The sequence below is a fragment of the Tyto alba genome, unplaced genomic scaffold, assembly GCF_018691265.1.
Source record: "Tyto alba isolate M040663 unplaced genomic scaffold, T.alba_DEE_v4.0 Super-Scaffold_2, whole genome shotgun sequence".
NCBI lineage: Eukaryota > Metazoa > Chordata > Aves > Strigiformes > Tytonidae > Tyto > Tyto alba.
In genome coordinates this window covers 26,481,850-26,505,165 of record NW_024881282.1, presented here as the reverse complement: position 1 = coordinate 26,505,165, position 23,316 = coordinate 26,481,850, and the positions used below count along the sequence as shown (strand labels likewise).

At 41.1% G+C, this 23,316-nt stretch overlaps 1 protein-coding gene and 1 long non-coding RNA gene across 7 annotated transcripts in view; one reads left to right on the top strand and one right to left on the bottom strand.

Moving 5' to 3' along the window:
* Positions 1–1,149: 1,149 nt before the first annotated feature.
* LOC116959129 lies at positions 1,150–5,345 on the bottom strand. Its single transcript, XR_004405661.2, has 3 exons — positions 5,259–5,345; positions 3,151–3,391; positions 1,150–2,344 (listed from the first exon to the last, which is right to left on the bottom strand). It is a non-coding gene; the product is annotated as an uncharacterized LOC116959129 (long non-coding RNA).
* Positions 5,346–5,903: 558 nt separating this feature from the next.
* The window catches only part of LOC104362216 (coiled-coil domain-containing protein 169-like), a 33,493-nt gene continuing 16,080 nt past the window's right edge, over positions 5,904–23,316 (top strand). For 3 of the 6 annotated variants that reach the window (XM_042793204.1, XM_042793202.1, XM_042793203.1), the window contains exons 1-4: positions 5,928–6,004; positions 13,733–13,815; positions 14,266–14,376; positions 14,469–14,509. In XM_042793204.1, the coding sequence (XP_042649138.1) occupies positions 5,928–6,004; positions 13,733–13,815; positions 14,266–14,376; positions 14,469–14,509 (312 nt within the window). Of the gene's footprint in view, positions 6,005–6,872; positions 7,110–11,979; positions 12,315–13,732; positions 13,816–14,265; positions 14,377–14,468; positions 14,510–15,070; positions 15,568–23,316 lie in introns of those variants that run through there. The other 3 variants (XM_042793200.1, XM_042793199.1, XM_032982882.2) reach the window with 3 other exon arrangements.

Sequence of the window (23,316 nt, the reverse complement as noted above, 5' to 3'; positions counted from 1 at the left end):
CTCATGCCCTTTAGTTTCATCTATAAACCATCAGAACAAGTAGTTATATTAGAACAACAGTTAAGATCAAAGTGTTGCAGTCTTCAGGAGTTCAAGTTCTAGCATACTGAGGAAAAAAATATTTAAATGCCATTAGTATTAGACAAGCACTGCTGTCCTGTTCAACCTGCTGCTGTTCTCTTCACATGTACTCAGTCTTTCAAATTTGTGTCAAAGTAGATTAAAGCTATTTTTTTAAAATAATCCCTACGCCCTTTTATGGTTTTCGGTGTGATACCTCCATGACCTTCCCCCTTTCACATTGTTCCATAGTTTAGTTACTTCTCACTGCTGAAAGTATTATGCTGTTGAACTTACCCTGCTTCAACTGTCACTACGTGGGCCTGGGGCAACAAATCCACAACAGCCTTTACACACTTACTGCCTTATCTCCGCCCTCCCTTTTGCACACTGTACACACCGAGATCCCTAAACCTCATATCTTAGATTTGTTTCATATTCCCAGCTTGGTTTGGTTTCTCCTTTGAATACTGAGCACCTTTTGATGTATGGCAGTCCCAGAAGCAGTCTTACTAATGCTGTTTATCGAGTGGACTGCTACCTGATTTCTTAATGCATTGTTATTTCTAAATTCATTTATTCAAAGTCTCCTACAATATTGGTCTCAAATACTACCTTCAGAAGACTACTTTTAGTGACCTCCAAGTCATTCTAAGCTACTGCTGTCTCAGGCATCTTCATCATCCTGTAGGTATAAATGACTGTTCTTGCCTCAAGTCTAAACCCCTGCATTTGAATGGATTCCTCTAGATTCCAAGGGTTACTTGGTTTGTTTTATGCTGATTTAAAAACACTTTGGGATAGCCTATTTCTTAATGTTCCCTGACAAACTAAAACTGTAATCCTTTAAAAAGATTCAGTAAAATTACCTTCCACTGAAACGTGCTGACTGGCCGTCATGGTTTAACGCCAGCCAGCAACTAAGCCCCACACAGCCGCTGACTCACTCTCCCCCTGGTGAGATGGGGGAGGGAATCAGAAGGGTAAAAGTAAGAAAACTTGTGGGTAGAGATAAGAACAGTTTAATAATTGAAATACTATAATAATATTGTAGTGCAAAGGAAAATAAATAATTTCCAAGAAAAACAAGTGATGCAAATGAAAAACAATTGCTCATTACCACTAGACCAGTTCCCGAGCAGCGGCCCCTAGCCAGCCCTCCCCCCAGTTTATATGCTGAGCACTGTGTCATACGGTGTGGCATATCCCTTGGGTCAGCTGGGGCCAGCTGTCCCGGCTGTGTCCTCTCCCAGCTTCCTCGCTGGTGAGGCAGCATGAGAAGCTGAAAGAATCCTTGCCTTAGCAGGAGTGCTGCTCAGCAACAACTAAAACGTCAGTGTGTTGTCAGCATGACTCTCATCCTAAATCCAAAACACAGCACTATACTAGCTACTAGGAAGAAAACTAACTCCCAGCTGAAAGCAGGGCTCCAGCTCGCCGTACAATGGTGTAGGTTGGAAGGGACCCCCCGAGGTCCCAGACTAGAGCGGTCTGTAATCCACCCTCCTCAGAGCAGGTCCACCTGGAGCACAGTACCCCACGCCACTTCTCCTCACATTTTCATTATCTGCAAGGATGGGGACTACAATCTCTCTGGGCAACCTTTGCCAAGTTTGACACTGACAGAGGTAAATATTTCTCCCTTATGCTGGGCCAAAATTTTTTATATGCACTCAGGTACATTGCTGTTTATTTTTCCATAGTGCATACTGGAGAAAAGTGTCTTCTCCGCCTTCTCTACACCCTCCTCTAACGTAGCTGTTGATCTCCTTATGCCTTCTCTTTTCCAGGCTGAAAATAGGCCACTTGTGCCAGCCCCTGACCTATGGCAGCCCTTAGGATTTGTCTGGGAGCCCACAGCTAAGCACTCGGGCGTGTGGTCCCTCAGGTGCTGAAGGGAGTGGAAGAACCAGCTCGCTCAACCTCCTGGCTATGCTCTTGCTAACACAGCCCAGGAGGCCCTTGGCCTTGTGTGCTGCAAGGTGCACTGTGGCTCGTGCTCAGCTTGCTCACCAGGCATCCCTGTGTCGTCTTCTAGGAAGCTGCACTGCAGTACCTTCCCCCAGCCCGTACTGATCCATGGGCTGTTCCCATGCGAAATGTTGGACTCGTTTGCTTTTTGCTGAATTTCATTAGGTTCATTTCAGCAGCCTGTAGGTTCGTTTCTTCAGGCTGTACACCCCACTCCAAATGGCAGCCCTGCCCTCCTGCGTAGTGACTGCTCCCCTCAATTCAGCAGCAGCAGCAGCAGCAAACTCACTGAGAGCGTGCTCAGTCTTCCAGGCTGTAATAAAGAATTAACGGTATTGGCTCAGGTATTGATCCCAGAGTCAGACAGTCATACTGCTCATCACCACACTTTAAGCCTGATGGCCCAGACAATTTTCCAGCTATTATTTCCCAGTTATCCAATCTATAACACACCATTTTGGCTATAAAGGTACTATGGGAGACTATATCAAAGTCCTTGGTAAAGTCAAGATACATAACATCCAGCAGTTTCCCCTTGTCCACACAGCCAGTCATCATTCCCTAGTTACTGGTGCTACAGAAATAACTACTTTGTAAAAATCAATTTATGCCATAATCCAAATGTTTGTCATCAGCAACTGGTCTACTTTGGTTTTAAGCAACTCTAGCTGTTTATTGACTTCACGTAATCCAAAGGCACGTATTTAAGTATAAAATTCCGTGTTGTGACCAAGTTTCCTAACTTTTCTTACTAATAATACTCATCTCAAAAATAACATTAAAAGCCTTAAAACAATTAAAGTACCTTTATAGGTATCTATATATCTGATTTTAACTGATTTACTGGGAATAAAGGAATGGAGGAAAAGTCTCACGTATTGCAAATGTCACTATATTCCTGCCATAATTGCTAAAGATAGTGAAGTTTTGAAGTTTTACACACTCACAGAAGGCCCTAGTCCACAAGACACTTTTGCTCTTCTCCCACTCCAGTTCCCAAACCACGTGGTGAAGCATGCAGTTACACTGGCTGTCGTGCGCCAGCCCAACCTGTGTGGTCTGGGTTCATCATTACGTGCACTGCAACCTAGTTCCTGAGAGCTTACCTAGTTTCCTTACCTAGTAATCCCTGAGTTGAGGCTGGGATCTGAAAGCATCCTGGAGAGGAGGTCAAAGAAAAGCCTCCTGGGGCAGAGAGAATACACCATGGCCGGGATACAGCCCACAGTTACCCAGTGGTCTCTGTTCTCAGACTTCCTTGTGATTCCAGGGATATTTCTGAGCTCTTTGAATATGCCCTCCAGTTGAGAACTAGTCAGTAGGCTGGTTAAATTAATCTTGAAGAAGTTCTTCACAAAAACTGATAACAAGAAAAATGGTGACAGTTTAATACCTTTGCTGTTAAGATTCAGGACACTGGATTAGTTATGAATGCTCGCCTAGGTCCAAGTCATCACGTAAATTACTGGTTTGGTATGGAACGTGTTTTCAATATGTATCTTAAAAAGGTAGTATTCAGTAAATCCTGAAGGCAAATGAGCAGCTAAATTTAAATGCAGTTACAGTGCAGCACTCTTCTAAATTTGTTTCTGGAATAAAGTATTTCAGATAATTTTTAATTCAATCCACAACTCAAGTGGTAATTCACTGATTAGATGATAGCATCAGTTATAACTCGAGACTGTAAAAAATCACCTTCTGGTCTAATATATATCAGACAAATGAAATTAAAATTACTTTTTCTTCTTACGATCAAGATTCTCAAGTCTCCATCCTAATGTTCTACCCCCAGACACTAGATCCTGCTGGATTAGTGACCCTGCTGTTGCAGTATCAGTAAGGTGTTAGACTGGTCCATTCCAGTGTCACACACTACCACCTTAGGACTAAAATTCACAACATTTCAGGACTGCCTTTTGGGTGGCAACGCTGATTTATGCGGTGTTAAAGTAATGGTAATATATAATCCTTGTTTTGAACTTCAAAAGCAGTGTCTCTGTTACCAACAAGCCGTAGGGCTATTGCATTTGACTTACTACTCATGCAGCAGAATCACTTGAACTGAGAAACTATACCCTTTGTTTTGCCATAGTATACCAGTAAAGCAAAATTACAGTTCATCTCCTTCCTGTGAAGGTGAACAGACAGTTCATCTAGTGAACCCTAGATCCCATGAATTGGTGAGCTGATCTAAGAGCGTATTAATCACTCCTAGTTTGTCCTTTGCGCCAACTCTGGTGCTTTTCTGAACAGCTGGCAAGCCATTTCAGCTCACTAACCAACAGAAATTGCAAACATGAAACATTTTTCCTGATACAAGTTTTCTAGGTTTCATGAGCTGTAACTGGATCATAGGAGTCACACGAATGTCAGAGCTGGCACTGAGGCAGCCGGAGAAGGCGACAGGGACAGCCTGACAGAGCTGATGCCTCTCTTGAAGCACTAAACTGTTAGATTAAATCAGTCTACCCCATAAAGCTTTACCTTGAGAAAGCCATGCACTGATCTGAAATTCCTTATTTGAAAAATGTAATTTCAAACATTTTTAAGCATGAATCCTGACCACTGTAAGATAATAAAAATATTAGCCAGTATATATTGCCTGATTCACTCCACTGACTTGATCAGTGATGATTAAGACCAATTATTCTAAGATCATCTGTCCCGTCTCAAGTTAGGTTCTTGCTAACTAGTTTACGCACAGCATAGGTTGATGTGCAGAAATAAGGACTTTACAACCAGTAAGGTTATAAAGTAGGTATGTATTCAGTGCTGGGTGCATGGGGGATCGCTCCTCCACAAGTGTGCACACTCATATGACCCAGGACTACTCCCTTTATGCCCCAAACCAATACATATTCATAAGACACTTATACATAGTCATACAATTTCCAACAACTTATTTCCATATGCCCCGCCTTCATCTCTTCTCTTTGCACCTGCGCAGTTCTTCCTGGTGGTCATGGGCCGGGGTCTCAAGGATGAAGTAAGGCTCCCTCTTCTTCATGAACTTTTCAACTTTATCTCTGGCGCATGCCCTCTGGGCCCCTGGCACCACGTTTCCCCAGCTACAACCTCGGCGGCAGCCCACTGGGCCCTTGTTGCCCATGCAACCCACAGAACCAGCCCCCCTCGGCAACTCCCACGTTATCAGATAAATGGCATGTCTTAACAAAAAATGGCCATGTTGTAACAAACAAAGGGCATGTTTTAACAAAATATCTTACCTAGCAAACGGCACGTCTCCACCCCCAGGTGCTAGTTCCTCTCCATCAAGATCACAATTATCAAGGGTGATAAAATACAGGTTAGGCACACAAAATGTTAAGACCAAGCCCTGTAGTGCCATGCCTGCCTTCACATGTGGGTCAAAGCATGTATTTAAAACCGTGCTACTTTCCACCCGAAAGAAGCGCTTAACAAAAAATCTGCGCCCATCTGCGTTTCCCAGGTCACGAGAAGCTTAGCACATGAACAGTTCACCCCACACGGTCTGTACTCTTTAATGGGCCAGAATTTTCCCCGTTGATTTCTGGCGCTGCCCAAGCCGCACGCTGGGGATTTCCCCGGACAGAGGGAAGAAAAGCCCCACCGGCCGCGGGGCGGTTGCCAGGCCCGGCGACAGCCGCCACAAGCGCGGGCAGGCCGGCGGGCGCGGCGCCCGCCTCGGCCGCGGGAGGTGGAGGCGATGCCGGCTGTAAGGCGGGAGTCCGGGCCCGGCCCTGCGCCCCGCCTCGCCGCCTTCCCCGGCCCACCCCGAGGGGTGACCGGGCCCCCCGACCGCCGCCCGCCTCTCAGCACACCGCGGGAGGGCGGGAGGGCCGCGCCGCTCCCTCAGGCCCCCGCCGGGCGCCCGTTACCCCGCGCAACGGCGGGCGACTCGCGGGCTGCGCGCCATGGCGGAAGGCGACGGCCAGCGGGCTGCAGACCCCGACCGCCTGGCGCTGGAGCTGGGGCGGGAGAGGAGGAAGAAGTGAGTGCCCGGCGGGAGAAGGGGCTGAGGCCGGGCGCCGCAGCGGGGAGCCGGCGCCAAAGGCTGCCCGGCCGCGGCGTCCTGCCGCCTCCCTGCGGCAAAATGGCGGCAGCCGCTTTGGGCGGGGGCCGCGGCTGAGGCGGCGGGCGGCGTGAGGGGCCGCGTGTGCCCGGCAGGTCCCGGAGCCCGGGCCGGGCTGGGGGCACGGTTGGGGCTGGCGAGGCGGCGTGGGGGGCGATAGGCACAGCTGGCCGAAGGGCTGGGACTGGCACCGGGAGCCTCGGGAAGTAGGGTAAATAATTTCAGCCAAAAATAGAGGCTGGTACTGGGCAGGCGGGGAAGGTAAGTCTGGGTGTCGTGGCTTGACTGCGTTAGGCAGCTAAAAGTTGCAGAGCCGCTCGCTCACCTCCATCCCAGTGGGGATGGGGGAGAGAATTGGAAGGTTAAAAGTGGGAAAATTTGTGGGTTGAGACACAGTTCAGTCAGCCTATATGGGAAAAAAAAAAAAAAAAAGGCAAAACAAAAAACACCCCAGAAACCTGAGAAAAACAAGTGATGCAAGAACATCCCAGTTATACCACCATCTGGCCAACCAAAGCAGCTCCAGCAAACTCCCTCCAGCCCCCCCGCCTCCCAGCACACACAGTTTTTATTGCTGAAGATGACATTACGAGGTATGGGATATCCCTTTGGTAAGTTGGGGTCAGCTGTCCCGCCTGTGTCTCCTCCCAACTCCTTGTGCACCCCGAGCCTGCTCGCTGGCAGGGCAGCATGAGAGGCAGAAAAGGCCTTTATGCTGCATTAAGCACTGCTCAGCAACAGCTGAAACACCAGTGTGTTATCAACTCTGTTTTCATTGCAAATCCAGAGCAGCACCGTATGACCTGTGAGGAAGATTAACTGTATCGAAGTGCAGTACACTGGGAGTAGAAGCCAACATGGTGTAAGAACAGAAAAGACCTTATGTGGATACATGCCTGTTCGGGGAAGAATGGTCAGCAAGGTGCTCTTTAAACACACTTCTTTCCACAATGTTGAATAAAACTGGAAAACTGGATTTCACTCTTTCCCCACTGTCAGGAAATAACTGAAACCTACAGGGAAGGTACGGTATCTCTCTAGTGCAGTTTGCAAAGATGAGGACTTGTTAGTGCTACCGGTTAGTCTCCTTGCTTTAGCAGCAAACATTTCAGTGCTCTGATGATTGTTGATGCTCATGCAGTAGTAGGATTCTAGTTTTTATTTTTTTTTCCCAGTTTACTTAGGAAGTTAGACATTTTTTCCCTATGTTAAAGAATATGATTGCCTTTTGAATGTTAATAAATTAAAAGTTAGAAAATGTCAGAAGGTCCTGTGCTTCCTTAAGTCAGACCCTTAATATTTACATTTCCATATTCTCAAACATTCTATTCCATACTGATTTTTCCCCTGGACAATGTGTCTTTCGATGTCTGGGCTTCAGATTGTGTTCAAACTAGTCCCGCAGTTGTAGACTTTATAAAATGTTTATTCACTAATGGAAAGGGGGAAGCCAGTATTAACAGAGTCAGAATGGTTAGGCAGCTCCTGTGTTCAAAATGGCACAAAAAGGAGCTTGGACATACTTGAACTAAGTATTACCAAGTCTCCTGAACAGTAGTGTACCAGTGTAATGTATCAATTATCCTCTGCATACACCAACTCTTTTACCTGGCACACAATCCTGATATTACAGGTATTCAGGTAAAAAGCAGAATGGTATTGGCTTTGTTTCATTGCTCATATTTTTATTTTATTTATTTATTTTTAAATAAATACGTAGATTCTTTGTGCACTTTAGGTTCTTGCTAGTATCCCTGAGAATCTTTTACAAGACTGAGCCCAAACCCAGTACACATTGTGAAGTGGTGACTCTTATTTGCCAATGAAAGGAAAATTTATATTTATTAAGAACCCTTATTTTGATGGCATGCCAGTAAAAGACTTGCAGCTCCAGGTGAATTCTGCACCTATTTCCTGTGTGTATCTTGTATGTACAAATAGACTATACCATTATTGCTGATTTCACAGAAGTTATTTATTTGGCCTAACTGTTAATGACTATGCTTGTTAGACATCTCCATCTAAGCCAGTGGCATATGTAGTTAATGAATACAGAAAGGCTCTTTGAAGGTGTGATTCATCTGACCTACTTTGGCTGGCTGTTTTAACATGAGATGACTCACACCCTAGGAGGTGCCTGTTTCTCTCCACTGGATATAAAGCAAGCTGAGGATGGCTGGTTTGCAGATAGATGCCTGCATTCCTTCACAGCCATCTCACCCTTGTCATTTTTTTACTGGCTTATTTGATTATTGTGCCATTTGGGCAGTTTGCTGGCAGCCCACCTACCACTCTTATTTAACACTCATGAAGAAGAGGTTTTTACTTCACAGAATAAATCGAATCATCCATGTCTGTAAGGGGTCTGTACCTAAGGCACCTGCTGATTCTCAGTGATTATGGATGTAGTACTGTGAAATCTTTTAAAGGATTTAATGAAAGTCAGCTTAACTATGACTCTGAATTACTGTAATCAAGATTCAGTACAGGTTTTGATTGGGAAATGTCATGGCAAATGTTTCTGAGAGAGAGAGAAGGCATATAATACTGGAGTATACTTCTTAATAGACAAAGAGGTCTTAAAGCCATATATTTATGCATGTCAGCTACTTGCAAATGTTGATGGAGTTTTGTGTTAATTCAGCTTGTGAGATTTCAGCTTCTGTGGCTTTCCTGGCAAGGAAAGCTGGGGCATTTTCCCAGCACACTGCTGACTGCAAGTGTCAAAAGTCTGTAGCTTTCACTACTGCACATGCTCTTCCCTGTGGTGCCTTTTGCACTGCGCAGTATTGTTTGTGCTTTGTTCATAGGTTCTGAAGGCATCTATATATTTTGTCTTCTACAGGAATCAGTAAAATCTGCCACGTTATAGAGGTGATGCCCTAGAACTGACGAATTGCCTAGTGCTTCTCCTGTAATGTTTCACTGGTTTCTCTCTCCACTATAGAAAATGACCTCAGGCAGCCTTTTACCTGATACGTGTACCAGATATCCAGATCTGGATAGCAAAACGTGCAGGGGAATGGCTTTCATCCTAAGTGGCTGTCACTTTCAGGTCCAATAACACCTGTACACTGTCTTTAAAAGTGTTGTGGTTTAACCCCAGCTGGCAACTAAGAACCACGCACCTGCTCACTTACTCCTCACCCCCCTGGTGGGATGGGAAAGAGAACTGAAAAAGTTAAACTTGTGGGTTGAGATAAGTATGGTTTGATAATTGAAATAAAATGTAATAATAATAATGAAAAATAATATAACAAAAAGAAAGAGAAATAAATCCCGAGAAAGACAAGTGATGCACAATGCAGTTGCTCACCACACGCTGACCAATGCCCAGGCAGCATCTGCCCCTCCTGGCCAGCTCCCACCAGTTTGTGTCAGCAGGACGTGCTGTCGTACGGAGTATCCCTTTAGTTGATTTGGGTCAGCTCTCCTGGCCATGTTCCCTCCCACCTTCTTGTGCACCTCCTTGCTGGCAGAGCACAGGAAACTGAAAAATCCTTAATTTAGGATACATACTACTTAACAACAACTCAACATCATTCTCATACTAAATCCAAAACATGGCACTGTACCAGCCACTAGGAAAAAAATTAACTCTGTCCCAGCCAAAACCAAAACAATATCCACCCCTTATTCTATACCATTTATGTCATGCCCAGAGTCCACACTTCCAGTACATCTCAGTTAATCACCACCACCTTTCCTGTCTCTTGATACATATACAAACACATACTAAGTCTGTGAGCCATCCATATAAAATGTCCGTTGAGTTCATTTAGTCCATGACTTTGGGTTTCATCTGTCATAACAGCCTTTCAGAGCAGGAAAGATGATGTGTGGCGGTGGATTGTTGCATGCTTAAGCCTGTTCTGGTTCCATCACTGCTGCACTTGTCCGGTTCTATCATCACTTCACTTTGCTTATTTCATTAAAGTTCATTCTTCACTAAGTTGGGTGATTTTACTGTAATACCCGTGATATGGCATGCAGCCACCATAGAAATGATGATATATGGTGTTATATAGCAATTAATATACAATTTAATTCATTGGCTATTCTCACCCAAAATCAAATTCCCTTGAAGTACACATTGGAATTCCCCATCCTCCTGCATCACCAAGTGCACCCAAGTCTCTGAGCAAAAGCAATCCCACGTATGGGTTTGCCTTTGCCTGAGGCAGCAATAACCCAGATCTAGCGTATTTTTTATGTGCACTGCAGGAACTTTGTCCCCTTCTACAGTACATCGAAGTTTTGATTGGGCAGATCCCCTGGTGTTGACTAACCACGTGGCTTTTGTTAAACATAGTCCACCCATTGCTCTCAGTGTAGTCTTTAGCATCTGTTGTGTTGTTCAATTTTCCTGGAGGCTGGTGCGTGATGGGGGATGTGACATACCCACTTCATGCTATGTTCTTGGGTCCAGGTGTCTATGAGGTTGTTTCTGAAATGAGGCCTGTTGTCTGACTCAATTCTTCCTGGGGTGCCACGTCACCATAAGCCTTGCTTTTCAAGCCCCAGGGTAGTGTTCTGGCACAGGATGTTTCCAGCCATCGGTGGTTTCTTCCACCATTGTGAGCACATGGTGCTTGCCTTGCCTGCCAAGGCATTCTTAGCAATTTATTTAATTTGTCATTTCAGTCACAGCCTTCTTATCTGAACTGCTCTTTTTTCTTTTCTTCATGAGAGGTTTCATGTTAAGCTTAGTATGCAAGGATGTAGTTAAGTTCTCCTGATGACTTAAATGTGAGCTTCCAGGATTTGTGGGCTTTCTTGGGTGATGACTATAAATTGTCCATTGACATGGCAAAGATTCAGAGGCCGTGAATATGTCTAATTATGTTTAACACATGTGAGGTTGCAGCTTAACTCATGCCACAGTCCCTCTAAGCACAGACCAAGTCTCTGAGCAGGCACCTATACACAGCTGCATTAAATTCACAGCAACAGATACGTGGCATGACCATCACTTCCTATCGCAATTAGAAATAACTCCAGAAATGCAAAATACTTTGATACATTAAAAAGCTGAAGTATTTAGCAAGTTGGTCAAAGTGATTTATTTCTACATCCCTGCTCTGTCAGGACAGGGACTGAAATTTACTGCATATACCCTGACTGAAATAGAGATGTGGCACCCTTGGCTACTTTCTCGGTGCTACTGGAGCGTTAAAAGTTTAATAAAAATTAGATTTTTTTAAAAACTGATTTCAGTTGCCAAATGAAAATAAGACTTTCTATTACAGTAGCAGTTACAGTCTGACACCAGTCAATTTATCATTTCAGTACACATTTTCATCAGGACAAAATATAGTTTGAAGTTGGCTGGCAGTTTTGCTAATGGTGCAGAAAGAATAATAAAATATAATGTAAGAAATGGTGTATATAGTCTTGGAATGGTAACAAATTAAAAACTGGAAACACTGGATTTAAAGAACTCATTCTTCCTGTGTTATCCCTCTGAATCCATCTAAGCACGTAGTTAGTATTTCTTTGAAAAGGAAACCAATTTCATTTTGATACAGCTCAGCTCTAATTACACCTTTGACTGTGTCTAATTTGCAGTTACTTCCTTCAGAAACCCCTATTTTAGCACTCACTGTCGTCATAATTTTCTTTTCCAAGCACTGAGAGGTTGATAGAACTCTACAGAAACCTTATCTATTTGTATTGGAATGATACCAGCAATGTAGTAAGATTTTGTCTTCTTCCTAGCCATCTGCCTTTTTCATTTGGAGTGGGAGCAAACAGGCAGCAGCATTCAGCTTTCCTTTGCTGCATCTGAGCTTTTTGACTTATGTGTTTCATGTCTATCTTTTGCTGGGGCTTTTACCACACCCTTTCTGACACCAGCAAGTTACCAGTACTTTAATTCTTTCTTTGCCGATGTCCCCGCTCTCTAATTTAACATCGGTAGGGACAAAACCAGCAGTGGAGCAAGGAGGGATTGGAAGACCCAGCTCTCCCCTGCCGTTCAATATATCTGTCTTACTGTGCTCCAGTGTGTTTCTCGCACTGAAAACTTACTTGAATTACCTTAGATTACTCTTCCTCACATTTCTTTGCTATTTCATCTCTTCAGCTCTCCTTATTCCAGGCATGCCTCTTCTGTTTCTTAGGATCGGTTGGTTTGCTTCTGCTTCTGCAGCTTTCAGTTGAAATCTGATGTTTCAAGCTATGAAAAAAAAATATCACCAACTGAATGTGAGCATCAGGAGTGTAACAGGTGATACCATTTCTCAGTAATCACTCTATCATCAGAGCTTTAATTTCTTCTAGGCTAAATATTTCTTGAAGAACATTTCTCATTACGAAAATGTTCAGAAAAGATCCATGCTGACGTGGAAGATCCCCTTTAAAAAAACAAAACAAAACAAAACACCAAAAAATAGGACAGCACAGTGATTTTCTCTCTTGCATGTTTTAATGAACTAGGCTGAGTTTTAAGGACATCTGTTGTCATATTGATATTGCAAAGTATTTTCCAAAGGGCCTTATTTGCAGAGTTAAATTTTCAGTTCTTTTTAAATATCTCGATTTGGGCACTGAAAAATGGAGGCAGCCAAGAACCATTGTTTTTTTCTTTTTTGAAATATTGACCTTCCAAACTTAACTTTAAAGGACAAAACAACAAATTGCTCTTCCATTGTGTTGTGCTGTGTTTTGCTGGTGTGGGCTGACTTCCTGAGATCTCACAGGCAGGAGTATTTCTCCGTAGACATCTCCAAAAAGAACCAAGCCTTTGGCATAAATATGGTCAATAATTTAGTTAGGGGTAATTTCTTCTTGGCGTGATGGAGATCATATGATTCATTGTAGCACACTAGACTACCATCTTGCCACTTACAAGGATGAGTTATTCAGCATGCTGCCTGATGCATGCAGGTGGGCTGTGCTTTCAGCAAAGTCCTTGACTAGCTTCTGCTTCTGGTCAAACCTCCCAAGACAGAAAGAGCCAAGTTTCCATGGTACTTGTCAGCTGTCTGGCTGCCTGACCAGTATACAGAAGTAATCAGTGGGCAAAAAGTTATTTTCCCACAAGGTTAAGTTTAAGGTACTGAAAAAAAATGGTGGCTTTAGCACCTGTATTTTTTTTTAATTTTTTTTTTTGTAACACTCATCTTACTTTAATCACTGGCTTCCTTTTCTGATAGTCGTAATACATGGTATGTTTTGGCTGGTTTTGTTATGGGTACAATTTACAAAATGACTATTAATCATTGAGCAGTGAGTCAAAATAAAGAATTAATTCAGAATTTCAAATAGTATATCTCTCGGGCATATTCTTGTTTCAAAAAACATATTCTTTGGACATCTTTTTTTAGGTTAAAAATTAAGGCCATTGTCTTCTCTACATGTGTTTAATTCTGATGATCTGCTAGACAGTTATTAAATTTTAGGAAATGTTTGTCATGTGCTTTTATGGAAGTAATTTTATTCACAAAGTAGAAATGCTTCTATTGTTTTTAAGGCACTGTAGCATCCATAAAGAAAAATACATTAAAAAAACATGGGCAAGATGCTGTAATTACATAGGAAAGACCAGTAGATATTTCATCTGAACATAAATTAGATTTATTCTTTTTAATTTTCATAATAGGATTAATGCAATAGACAATTTATTGACTTCTCTAAATACCACAGGCAAATGCTTGAAAACTCAATATTCGAACTGAGAAACACAGTAACAGAACTGGAAAAAAGACTCAGTAGTATTGAAGATGAAGGTAAGTGAATTACAACAGTCTTGCTAATTGAATAGGAAACACAGAAAATTAATTATTTTGGGTAGGCCCTACAGACATAAAAATTTTTATTTAGAAATTTAAGTTTGCCCTTTTCAAACATCACTATTATAGACATGATGTTGCAAATGTAAAATTAAGTAGTGCTACATGCTTCCATGTTAGTTTTTTTTGTTAATTATTAATGAAACTATGAATAACATGAATTCAGAGAGCTGGTTAATATTTTGGCCACAGTAAGCCCAATGAAAAGTTTCCTTGATTTATATTTTCAAACTCTTTTGTATGCAGAGGTCCTCATTATGAAGATTACTAACTGGAGACTTTATCAGTCTCCAGAAAAAAGTGGGAACAGTTTGAAAAAATGCTAGCTTTTACTTGAAATGTCATGAAATAATCTGGGAAATAGAATAACCGTGTATTTGATTTTAGGTAATGAATGGAAAACCAGATACGAGACACAAGTAGAATTGAACAAACAGCTGGAAAGGCAAATTCGTATTCTTCAAGACAAGATGGAGCTTATTCGTGGAAATCCAGCAGGTAGAAATGGGTATTCATAACTGGTTTTCAATAGAATTAGTGATTATATGTTGAAATTATATCAATGGGTCAAATTTTCTGCTTATTTGTAGATAAATTTTCCATTGTTCACACCTTTGATCAAATGTCTGTGGTGAGTACTATGGCATATAGTTGGTTAACAATAAATCCCAGTGTAATTGAAGAACTTGTATAATCTTTGTTTTTTCATGACAAAAAATAGCAGCAGCCTGGTCTAGAAACCAAAACAATCAGTCCTGCTTGCTTTTTTATTGTTTCAGCTATGCAGTTGCTTATAAATTTATAAAGTATATCGTAAAATCAAGTAGGTGGTACATAAGAGCTGAATGTTGGGAAGAATCATGTAGCGAAATTTTTAACTGAGAGAAGGTTGTGTGATTGAACCTGCAGTAAGGCATACAAGATGGAGTCGCTGGACAAGTTCTATGAAAAAATGGAAAAATGATAAACCTTCATTACAAAATCATGGGATCACTTAGTGTTTGACCACTCTCACAGTAAAAAAAAGTGCTTTCCTGTGATCAGATTGAATTTCACATGTTGCAGTTTGTGCCCATTGCCTGTTGTCCTGTCACTGGGCACCACTGAGAAGAGCATGGCTCCCTCTTCTTCCTCCCTCCCATCACATATTTATATGCATTGATGAGGTCCCCCTGGGCCTTCTCTTCTCTAGGCTGAACAGCCCAAGCTTTCTCAGCCTCTCCTCATCTGTCACACGCTCCAGTCCCTGAGTCATCTTCATAGCCCTGTGCTGGACCGGCTCCAGGAAGACCGTGTCTTTCTTGTACTGGAGAGTCCAGAACTAGACCCAGCACTTTGGATGTGTCTCACCAGTGCTAAGGAGAAGGGACGGATCGCCTCCCTTGACCTGCTGTCAACATTCTTCCTAAGGGAGCCCAGGTGGCCATTGCCCTTCTTTGCAGCAAGAGTGCACTGCTGGCTTGTGATCATCTTGTCCACCAGGACCCCAAGGTCATTCTCTGCCAAGCTGCTTCCCAGCCAGTCAGCCCTCAGTGTATACGGGTGCCTGGGGTTATTTATGCCCAGGGGCAGGATTTTGCATTTCTTCCTGTTGAACAGAACTTCATGTGATTCCTTTCTTGCCTATTTTATCATCCTATTGAGGCCCTTCTGAATGACAGCACAATCCTCTGGTGTATCAATTGCTACTCCCAGTATCAGCTGTGATAACGCAGATTAATAGTTGCAGTAACATTTTGCATATTATGTTTACAGGAAAATTCCTTATTGTACAGTAAATTTTTGCAACACTGAAAGAAGTATCTGTTTTCATTTTTTAAATTTTATCCCTTAATATGCTCATATTTCATGACCTGTATTTCAACAAAGCGTATAACATATTTCTGCAATCTTGAGGAGAAAATGGTAAGAAAAAACAGCAAATACTTTGGCCATTTAGTCTTCTAAAGTGGTAAATGAAGTGAAAACAATTTTAAATTCAGGACTGCTTTTTCCTTAGACTATCATTTGCTGAAATCTTTTACTTTGACACCTCTTCTGCTTCCCACCCACTTTTAGAAATAAGGAAGGTAGAAAAAGATGTGATAATGCCTTGTAACATAAGCAGGAATAATGAACATTATGAGGCAGGGCTCTGATGATTTTTATTTGAGTTGCTTATGCTTACAGAAGTGTTTCCTTCTGACTTTTTTGTGCTTCAGATTCTGAAGATTAATGGGAGTTTACTGAGCCCAGAGAAGGCTGCATGCCCTATTAGCGTGAATGATTATCTGCTTTAAGCAGGGTGTGAATATTTAACTACTCTTTCTGATCTGATCCATGGCTTTTGGATAGTAAACATTCTTGCCAGTTTTAGTACTGTCGTAAAGATCATAGTGTTTTCTAGGTTGGCAGGATATTTTTTTTTTAAACAGCTAATTAAAAATCTTTCCTATCCCACTTTCCTGTTTCACAGAGCTGATTTGAACATACAACTGGGATTGTTTGAAGAAAATTCTTGAAGACAGAACACTGATCTAGAAAATTTACAGTAGAGTCTGCTTCAGACAATGTTATTCCTGTCAGCCTGTAAAGCACAGACTGGCATGTGCGCTTATGCTCTCAGAAGAGTTTATTTCTGTCCAGTTAATAGTACTATCTTAACCAATCCAATTACACCTTGCCCAGCACTTGAAGAGTCATTATCAGTGAGATAATCTGCTTTACCAGCAGCTGGACTGCCCCAATCCAGTTTTTCTAATCCTTGCTAAATACTGCCTTGTCTCTTCACCTGTGAGCTATGGTTTTGAGAGGTTTGATTACTGTTCCCATAAAGGAAAGAATGTTAGCATAACTGAAAGATTCATACTGCCAGAAGGAGTCTAGAAAACAGTTTGTAGAGTCCTAGATTTACTCAGTGACACCTGGAGCCCATGTACCATGCCGTAGGTTTTTCTTCTGCACTTTTAAGTCCTTCCTTCAGCCTCACAGTTTAAAGTAAATACATTCCTTTATTTGCTAGCCAGAGGGGAGATCAAAAGTGCCTAGGGATTTAGTGAAATGTTTCATTTTTCCTTGTTTTGATTTCTGAGAGAAGGAAAGAGTGGAAGAAAGTAGATCTATATTGTGGGCTTGCTGTTCTTTTTTTTTTTTTCACTGAAGCTATCAGAAGAGTCAGTGTATATTTACAGATACTCTTGGAGAATGCAGAGCCGTTCTTTTTTATTTTAAATTTCAGGAGATAAAACATTGGGAAAAAAAAATACACAGAACATTTAGTTGTGTTTAAGTATATAGGTTTATCCAAATCCTTTTTATGTTTTTGAGAGTTGTTCAGGGGAGTAGGGGGAAATATTTAGCTTCTCCACAAATGAGAATAAAGAGCAGATGTGGTGAGTGGGTATAGAAAAGCAAAGAGCTTTGCAGCCAGTCATCAATCTACATTTGCTCGAAGTAAAAATGCTGAGAGTAGATATATATAAAATCATGTGTGTGTGTGTTAAATCAAAAGTACACTATGGTATTCAGCTTTCAGCTTGCAGTTGCATATGAAATTCTGGGGAAAAATAGAAAAGTGATTCTTCCAGCAAGATGATACAATTTCTACAATATGACAACAGTAGACAGTAGATTTTGTTTTGATCAATGTATTTAGAAAACTAAATAGTATTTGAAAGTCTTTTTAACCTATGTTCCCAAGTAAGTCAGAATTATGCAGTTAGAATTATTAGAAGGACCTCTAATAATTTTTAACTTCCTAAGGATTTTCAGTTGTATTTAACAGAGGAGATATATCAAAGATACTGAAGAGATTCATCTCACTCTGCTAGTCATTTAAGGTCCTACCATAGTTAAGAGAAGGAAAAAAACATGTCCATAGAGCAATTCATCCCATTTAGAGATAGGTAGCATAAAATATTTTCTCGATATCAAGTACTACAGGGAAAATGAAGATTAGTCATCAGGGACCCTGGCAGTCAGCAAGCTATAAAAACCTGAATGAAAGAGAAGAATACAAATGCAAATCCTGGAGTGAGGAACAAGGAAGCACAGTGGATTTTCTATGTTGATAAATTGCAATAATTGTTGCAGATGGCCTGCACTATTTTTGCTTTAGAATTAGAATTGTACTGATGAATGATTTCTTGCTATTAAAAACAACCCAAAATGATTTAAATATACAATTATCGTTCTGAAGCTCTTATACGAACGTGAGATAATCCTTTTTTTTGTTTAAAAAAGAATCACATAGGTGTCACATGACAGTAAATGTAGAACCAATACCTTGAACACCCAAATTTTTAGAGTCAGGGTTTAGAAAATAATTTTTTGTATTGAGGGCTCATTAAAAACCTAAACAGTGACAAGCACAAGGGAGTTCCAATAGTGAAAACTGTTTAGTCAGTAATTTCCTTTATGTCCCAATGAATAATACAAATGTCATATAGTACTTCAGAAATAATTACAGAAGTAATGCCTTCTCACTAAAGTATTACATATTGCGAATTTTACTTGCCTCTCTTAAACATGCTGCATTCATTTATTCTCATTTTTTTCCTTAAATGAGTTTTGGTAAAATACATGCTCTCTGTTAAGTGTAATTTCCCATATAAGCGGAAAGAAAATTATTCCTTTCTCTCTCACCATTTCTGCAATAAAGAATCCCTAGATAGCGGCTTTAGTATGCAAATACTGAAAAGCATACTGCAAACTCAGTTCAGAGGAGCATACTCCTGATATCATTGCCTTAGCAACGCTCTAGTTAAGATTAGCCAAGGAACCAAGGTTTCTGTGATAAATCACCATTTTTCAGGAATGTCCAGCACCATAGCTGAGAAAATTCTGACATTAAGGGCCAGATACTTGCTTTTGCAAAGCTGCCCTTCTGAGAGCACAGTGACCACAGAACTAAGACCCTCACACAGCCACCTCAGGGTTTTTGCTTTCAGTGTTAAACTGTAAACGGAATGTGTGGCAGTGTCACACTGGAGAAGGCGTTGGCAGCATAACAAGAGGAGAATCTTGGGTTTATGAAAACACCCAATGAAGACTTTGTATTTCAGTAGGTGTTGATAACTGCCTATAGGGAACATCAGCACTTTATAATGGCTTGGGAAATGTTGACAGTTCTCCTAGCAAGTCACTGTTAAATGAACCTTGTTGCTCTTGCTGGATTAAGTCACTAGTAGCTCTATGGGGTGAAGAAATCTGGTATCCTATCTTTTCATAAAGCTTGGAAGTATTTTGGAGAAAGTTCTGTAGTCTAGTCTGACTGCCCTACACTGTATCCTGCCTCCTCACAGACTTCCCCTTCCTACTCCTTTCATCTGACCTCAGACGAGTATTTTGGATGCCTCCAAGAGAGCTTTTTGATTTGCATTTTTTCCTTTCCTTGTCCTGTTGGCGTTAGTTGTTCCTCCTGGTGGCCTTGCATAAACCAGCAGACTATTTTATTCAAATCACTTTGAGGTATTCCCAGAGGCAGATTACACTTTGTATTTAAAAGAAAACAATCAGGGAAAAATCTTGCAGTCAAATGACATTGTTAGCTCACTGTTCTCAAGAATTCCATAGCAATTGACTGGGACACTGAGATATCTTCCAGAGAAAATGTATAAGGAAGCAATCTCCAGCCTTTTTCAGGCCTACCAGGAGAGATAATAAGTGAAATGTTTCAGAGTCATCAACAACTTGTTCTGTCAATCTGAATCACAGCAATTGCAGTCTCCTTTTTAACTTCCTCCTCCCCAAGTCAGCAGATAACCTCTATGAGCAATGCTGTGGAGACCATCAACACAAGGATTTAGGGTAGCAGTGTCCCACACCTATTGCACTGAAGGAGCCTCAACTTTCCAACAAGTCTCCAGGCTGATTTCTTTACCCTGGCCATCGTCAATGTCTGGTGTGAACAAGACATGATGCGTTCATGTACTTCAACTCTTGGTCTGGTTTTGCATATGAAGATGCTGCTAACCACAAGAGGGCACTTGGCTTTTAGAGAAGTACAGAGAGCCTTTCTCCACCTGCACTGAAGCCCTTCTAGGATCTAGTGTATGTTTATCGAGAGCATACTGTATGTATAAATGCTAAATCTTTTTTATGTATCATTTTTTCAGTAATATATGACTAGTGAGTTTATTGCTATCAGCTTAGAATCAAATTCCATTACAGTAAAATTAAAGATGTAGCATTGCTTTTTGCCTTGATGCATTTAAAATAATATGTTAAAAAATTCAGCTAAATCAGCTGATGAATGTCAGCTCCTAGTGTTGGAGGAAAGGGACTTTATTTTCTAAACAAAACTTCATTTGATTTAAAATGTCAAGTAGAATGGATTGCAAAGGCTTGTTGTGTTGTTTTTTTTTCTACACAACTGACAGATATATTGCTTCTGTTCTAACTCGTGGAGAGGAGTTAAAGAGGATTAGAGCTGAAGAAAACTGCCATAAAGATCAATAGGTTGCATGATCTGGGCTCTGATGAAAGCAAGTTTGAGCCTCTTGAGGATGTCATAGATTTGTCACCTTATCTGTTGTGAAATAATTGATAGAAATTGTCACCTCTGTTGCCACTGGTAGCAGGGCAAGGAAAAATCCAGAATGAGAGCAACTTATGTGGGTGGCCTTAAAATTCAGCTGCAGTATCATTTTGTATAATTTCATTTTCTGGCAAGCATTAAACCAAATATGTAACTTCAGTCGAATGAAAAGGAAATTGTGTGAAAAAAAGAAGAACAGGAGAATTGGCGTTCCTTTGTGAAACTCTGGGCTTTGGTCTCTGCTGGACACAAGACTTAATGTATCATTGCTCTGAGAGTGAATCTTGCTAAGACCTGCAAAATTCCGTTACATAAAGAAAGTATTCATTTAAAATCTCAGTGTGTCTTTTAGTTTACCAGCTTGCTCAGAGTGGTTTGACGTGGATGACTTATTGAAAACTAAGCATCTTAAATTCAGGTTAAATCCCGTAGTCAGCTTATGTCTCCTTTTCAGGAATACATTGTCCAGCTATTCAAGGCTTAATAGAAGAATATGTAATAAATAAAAAACATTTCAATATTAATTTAAACCACTTCTAAAATGCTTTTTCAGAATTTATCTTGCCGATTCATCCTGGAGTTTTGATGGCAATTTCTCCTTCTGGGGGAGTGCTGCACAGCTGGGATGCTCATTCTGGTTCTCTTGAGCTCTCACTGGTCCTTGCTTTGTATTGAGGCTTTTCTGTGCTCCAAGAACTCTGATACAAGTCTGTGTTACTGTATGTTTTAAGTTCTGTTTTCTGTGAGCTTTTGCTTTTGTGTTGTTTTACTGTATTAAGCACTAAGCTGATCATACAACCATGAGCATCAAGAATTTAGTCTGTTTCGCTGAGGTTTCTCTCTGCTTGCTTCCCACAGAATTCAGGAAAGGCAAACCCAGCCCTTAATGATTTGGCTGAGTTCATATGCTGGTGTTTCTCACTTCTTGATTTGTACTGTTGCGCAGCAGCTAAAGATTTCAGATATATAAGGTCTCAGCTAGTTCTTCAATTATTGCCTTGAAAGTAGATGTGGGAGGTCCTGCCTAACATGGATCTTTAGAACCTCTCTGAAGTTTTATCATGTAAAATTTTCTTGTGTCTGTTTTTGAACATGCGTTTTGTAGTGTTTGGGATCTTGGAGAGGTCTTTTAGTTGAGTAGGAATATCTGTGTCACAGATTCCCACAAGAACTTCAGTGTTGCCATACAGAGCTCTGCATCATCAATTAGGTGCATGGACCCAAGAACAGAAGTCAGAAGGCTGAGTTAGCTGCCTGAATTTCCTAGGTATTACCTGTGAGAAAGGCAGCTAGATTGGGATTCACAACAGAGTGCATAACAGAGTTGCAAAAACAGTGGGAAGTTGGTAAGAAACACCCAAGAATTGTGTATGAAATCCTGCCTTTCCAGAAGTAGGCATGACCTTTCAGCCTTTCTCACTTGTTCCTTCTCCATCCATGTAAATTTTGCATTTCTGACTGCTTATTTGCCTAAGTTCAAAAATGATCTCAGCACTAGTTAAGTATGATGGCAAGGGCACTTTCAGGATATGAAGTGCTATGAATTCAAGCTCTTAGGGTGGCAGAGGACTAAAATGTAACTTACCTAATTTCCTTGTGGGTTAATTTTGAGGCTGTTAGACAGAAGAGGATTCCTTCCTCATGTAATATGGGCAGAGCATGCTGCTCAAGTTGTGCCCCACTAGGGAGATGACCACCAGGGAGCTTTGCTTTGAGACTCCACAAAGGCTTTCAGCAGCAGACTAAGCAGCCTGCTTAAGCCTGTACTTATGGGCAACCACAATAGCAACAGCTCAGATGCCCACCTAAGTTATATGACAAAACGAGATGTGAAGAATGTAAGACATTGCATAGATTGCTTTATTAGCCTGAGGGTGTTAAATTCTGCCAGAAGTGCAATTTAGACTCTAGTCCCTTTTTGATTTTGGGCTTCACTTCCCAATCTGTAAATTAGGAATAGTTTATAGCTTTCTTATTTCATAGAATTGTAAGCATGGGTACATTACAAATTATGAAGCACCCAGATACTGTAGGGATGGTAACTATACTTTAGTCACATTACCAAGCTATTTCCATCTGCTTGCTCGTCAGAAGCAGTGTAATGCACCATTTGTTTGCTTGTGGTTGGATATCATCCTTACTCCAGAGCTGAATGAATGCCCAGGCATCCGCACTGGACCAGCTGCATTGGCAGTAAAAAATAGACAGCGCTTCTGAAAAGATTAAATTAAAAAAGATCTAGAAGTAGTTTACTTTGTAGGTGAAAGAACTAAAAGAAATTAGATGAGTACCATCACTGAGGAGATACCAAGTTGCTTTGTTGTAACAGCTGTAACACCAAGTCTTGCCGTCTTACATGACATTGATGGACAATCTAGTGAGGAAATAAATAGTGGGCTGTGGATTTACATAGAACAAATCTGGAAAGCAGCATGAACTTCTATATTTAATGTATTTAAGCTTACTGTGGTGGTACAAAATGTGTTGTACAAAATATGGTGTCACATGGTTATAATCTTTAATGGGCAAACAGGTTAAGAAGGCAAAAAAAAATTAGTTTCCTAGCTTGACAGTGCTGAGGCCTTCTCTATCTGTCTTTTTTAATATTGTACGGACACTGATGTTGTAATGAAACAGCACATGACCCTAGTGGAATCTGCAGTCTCCTCAAATTGGCCAATGATGACTGTATTGACTCTAGGAGCCTTCTGTATTTGGACAAAGATTTAATCTACTTCCAAGGTACTTCTGCTTTTATTAGGAAAAAAACAAAAAACACAATTATTTTCATGTCTTCAGTGTGTCTGTTTTAATAGATTAAAGTTAATAACGGTTCAGTCATGTGCAAAATATTCTTGGAAGATAAAGCTCTTATGTACCTAATTTTTTTTTTTTTTTTGGACAGTGAGATGGGTTATTCT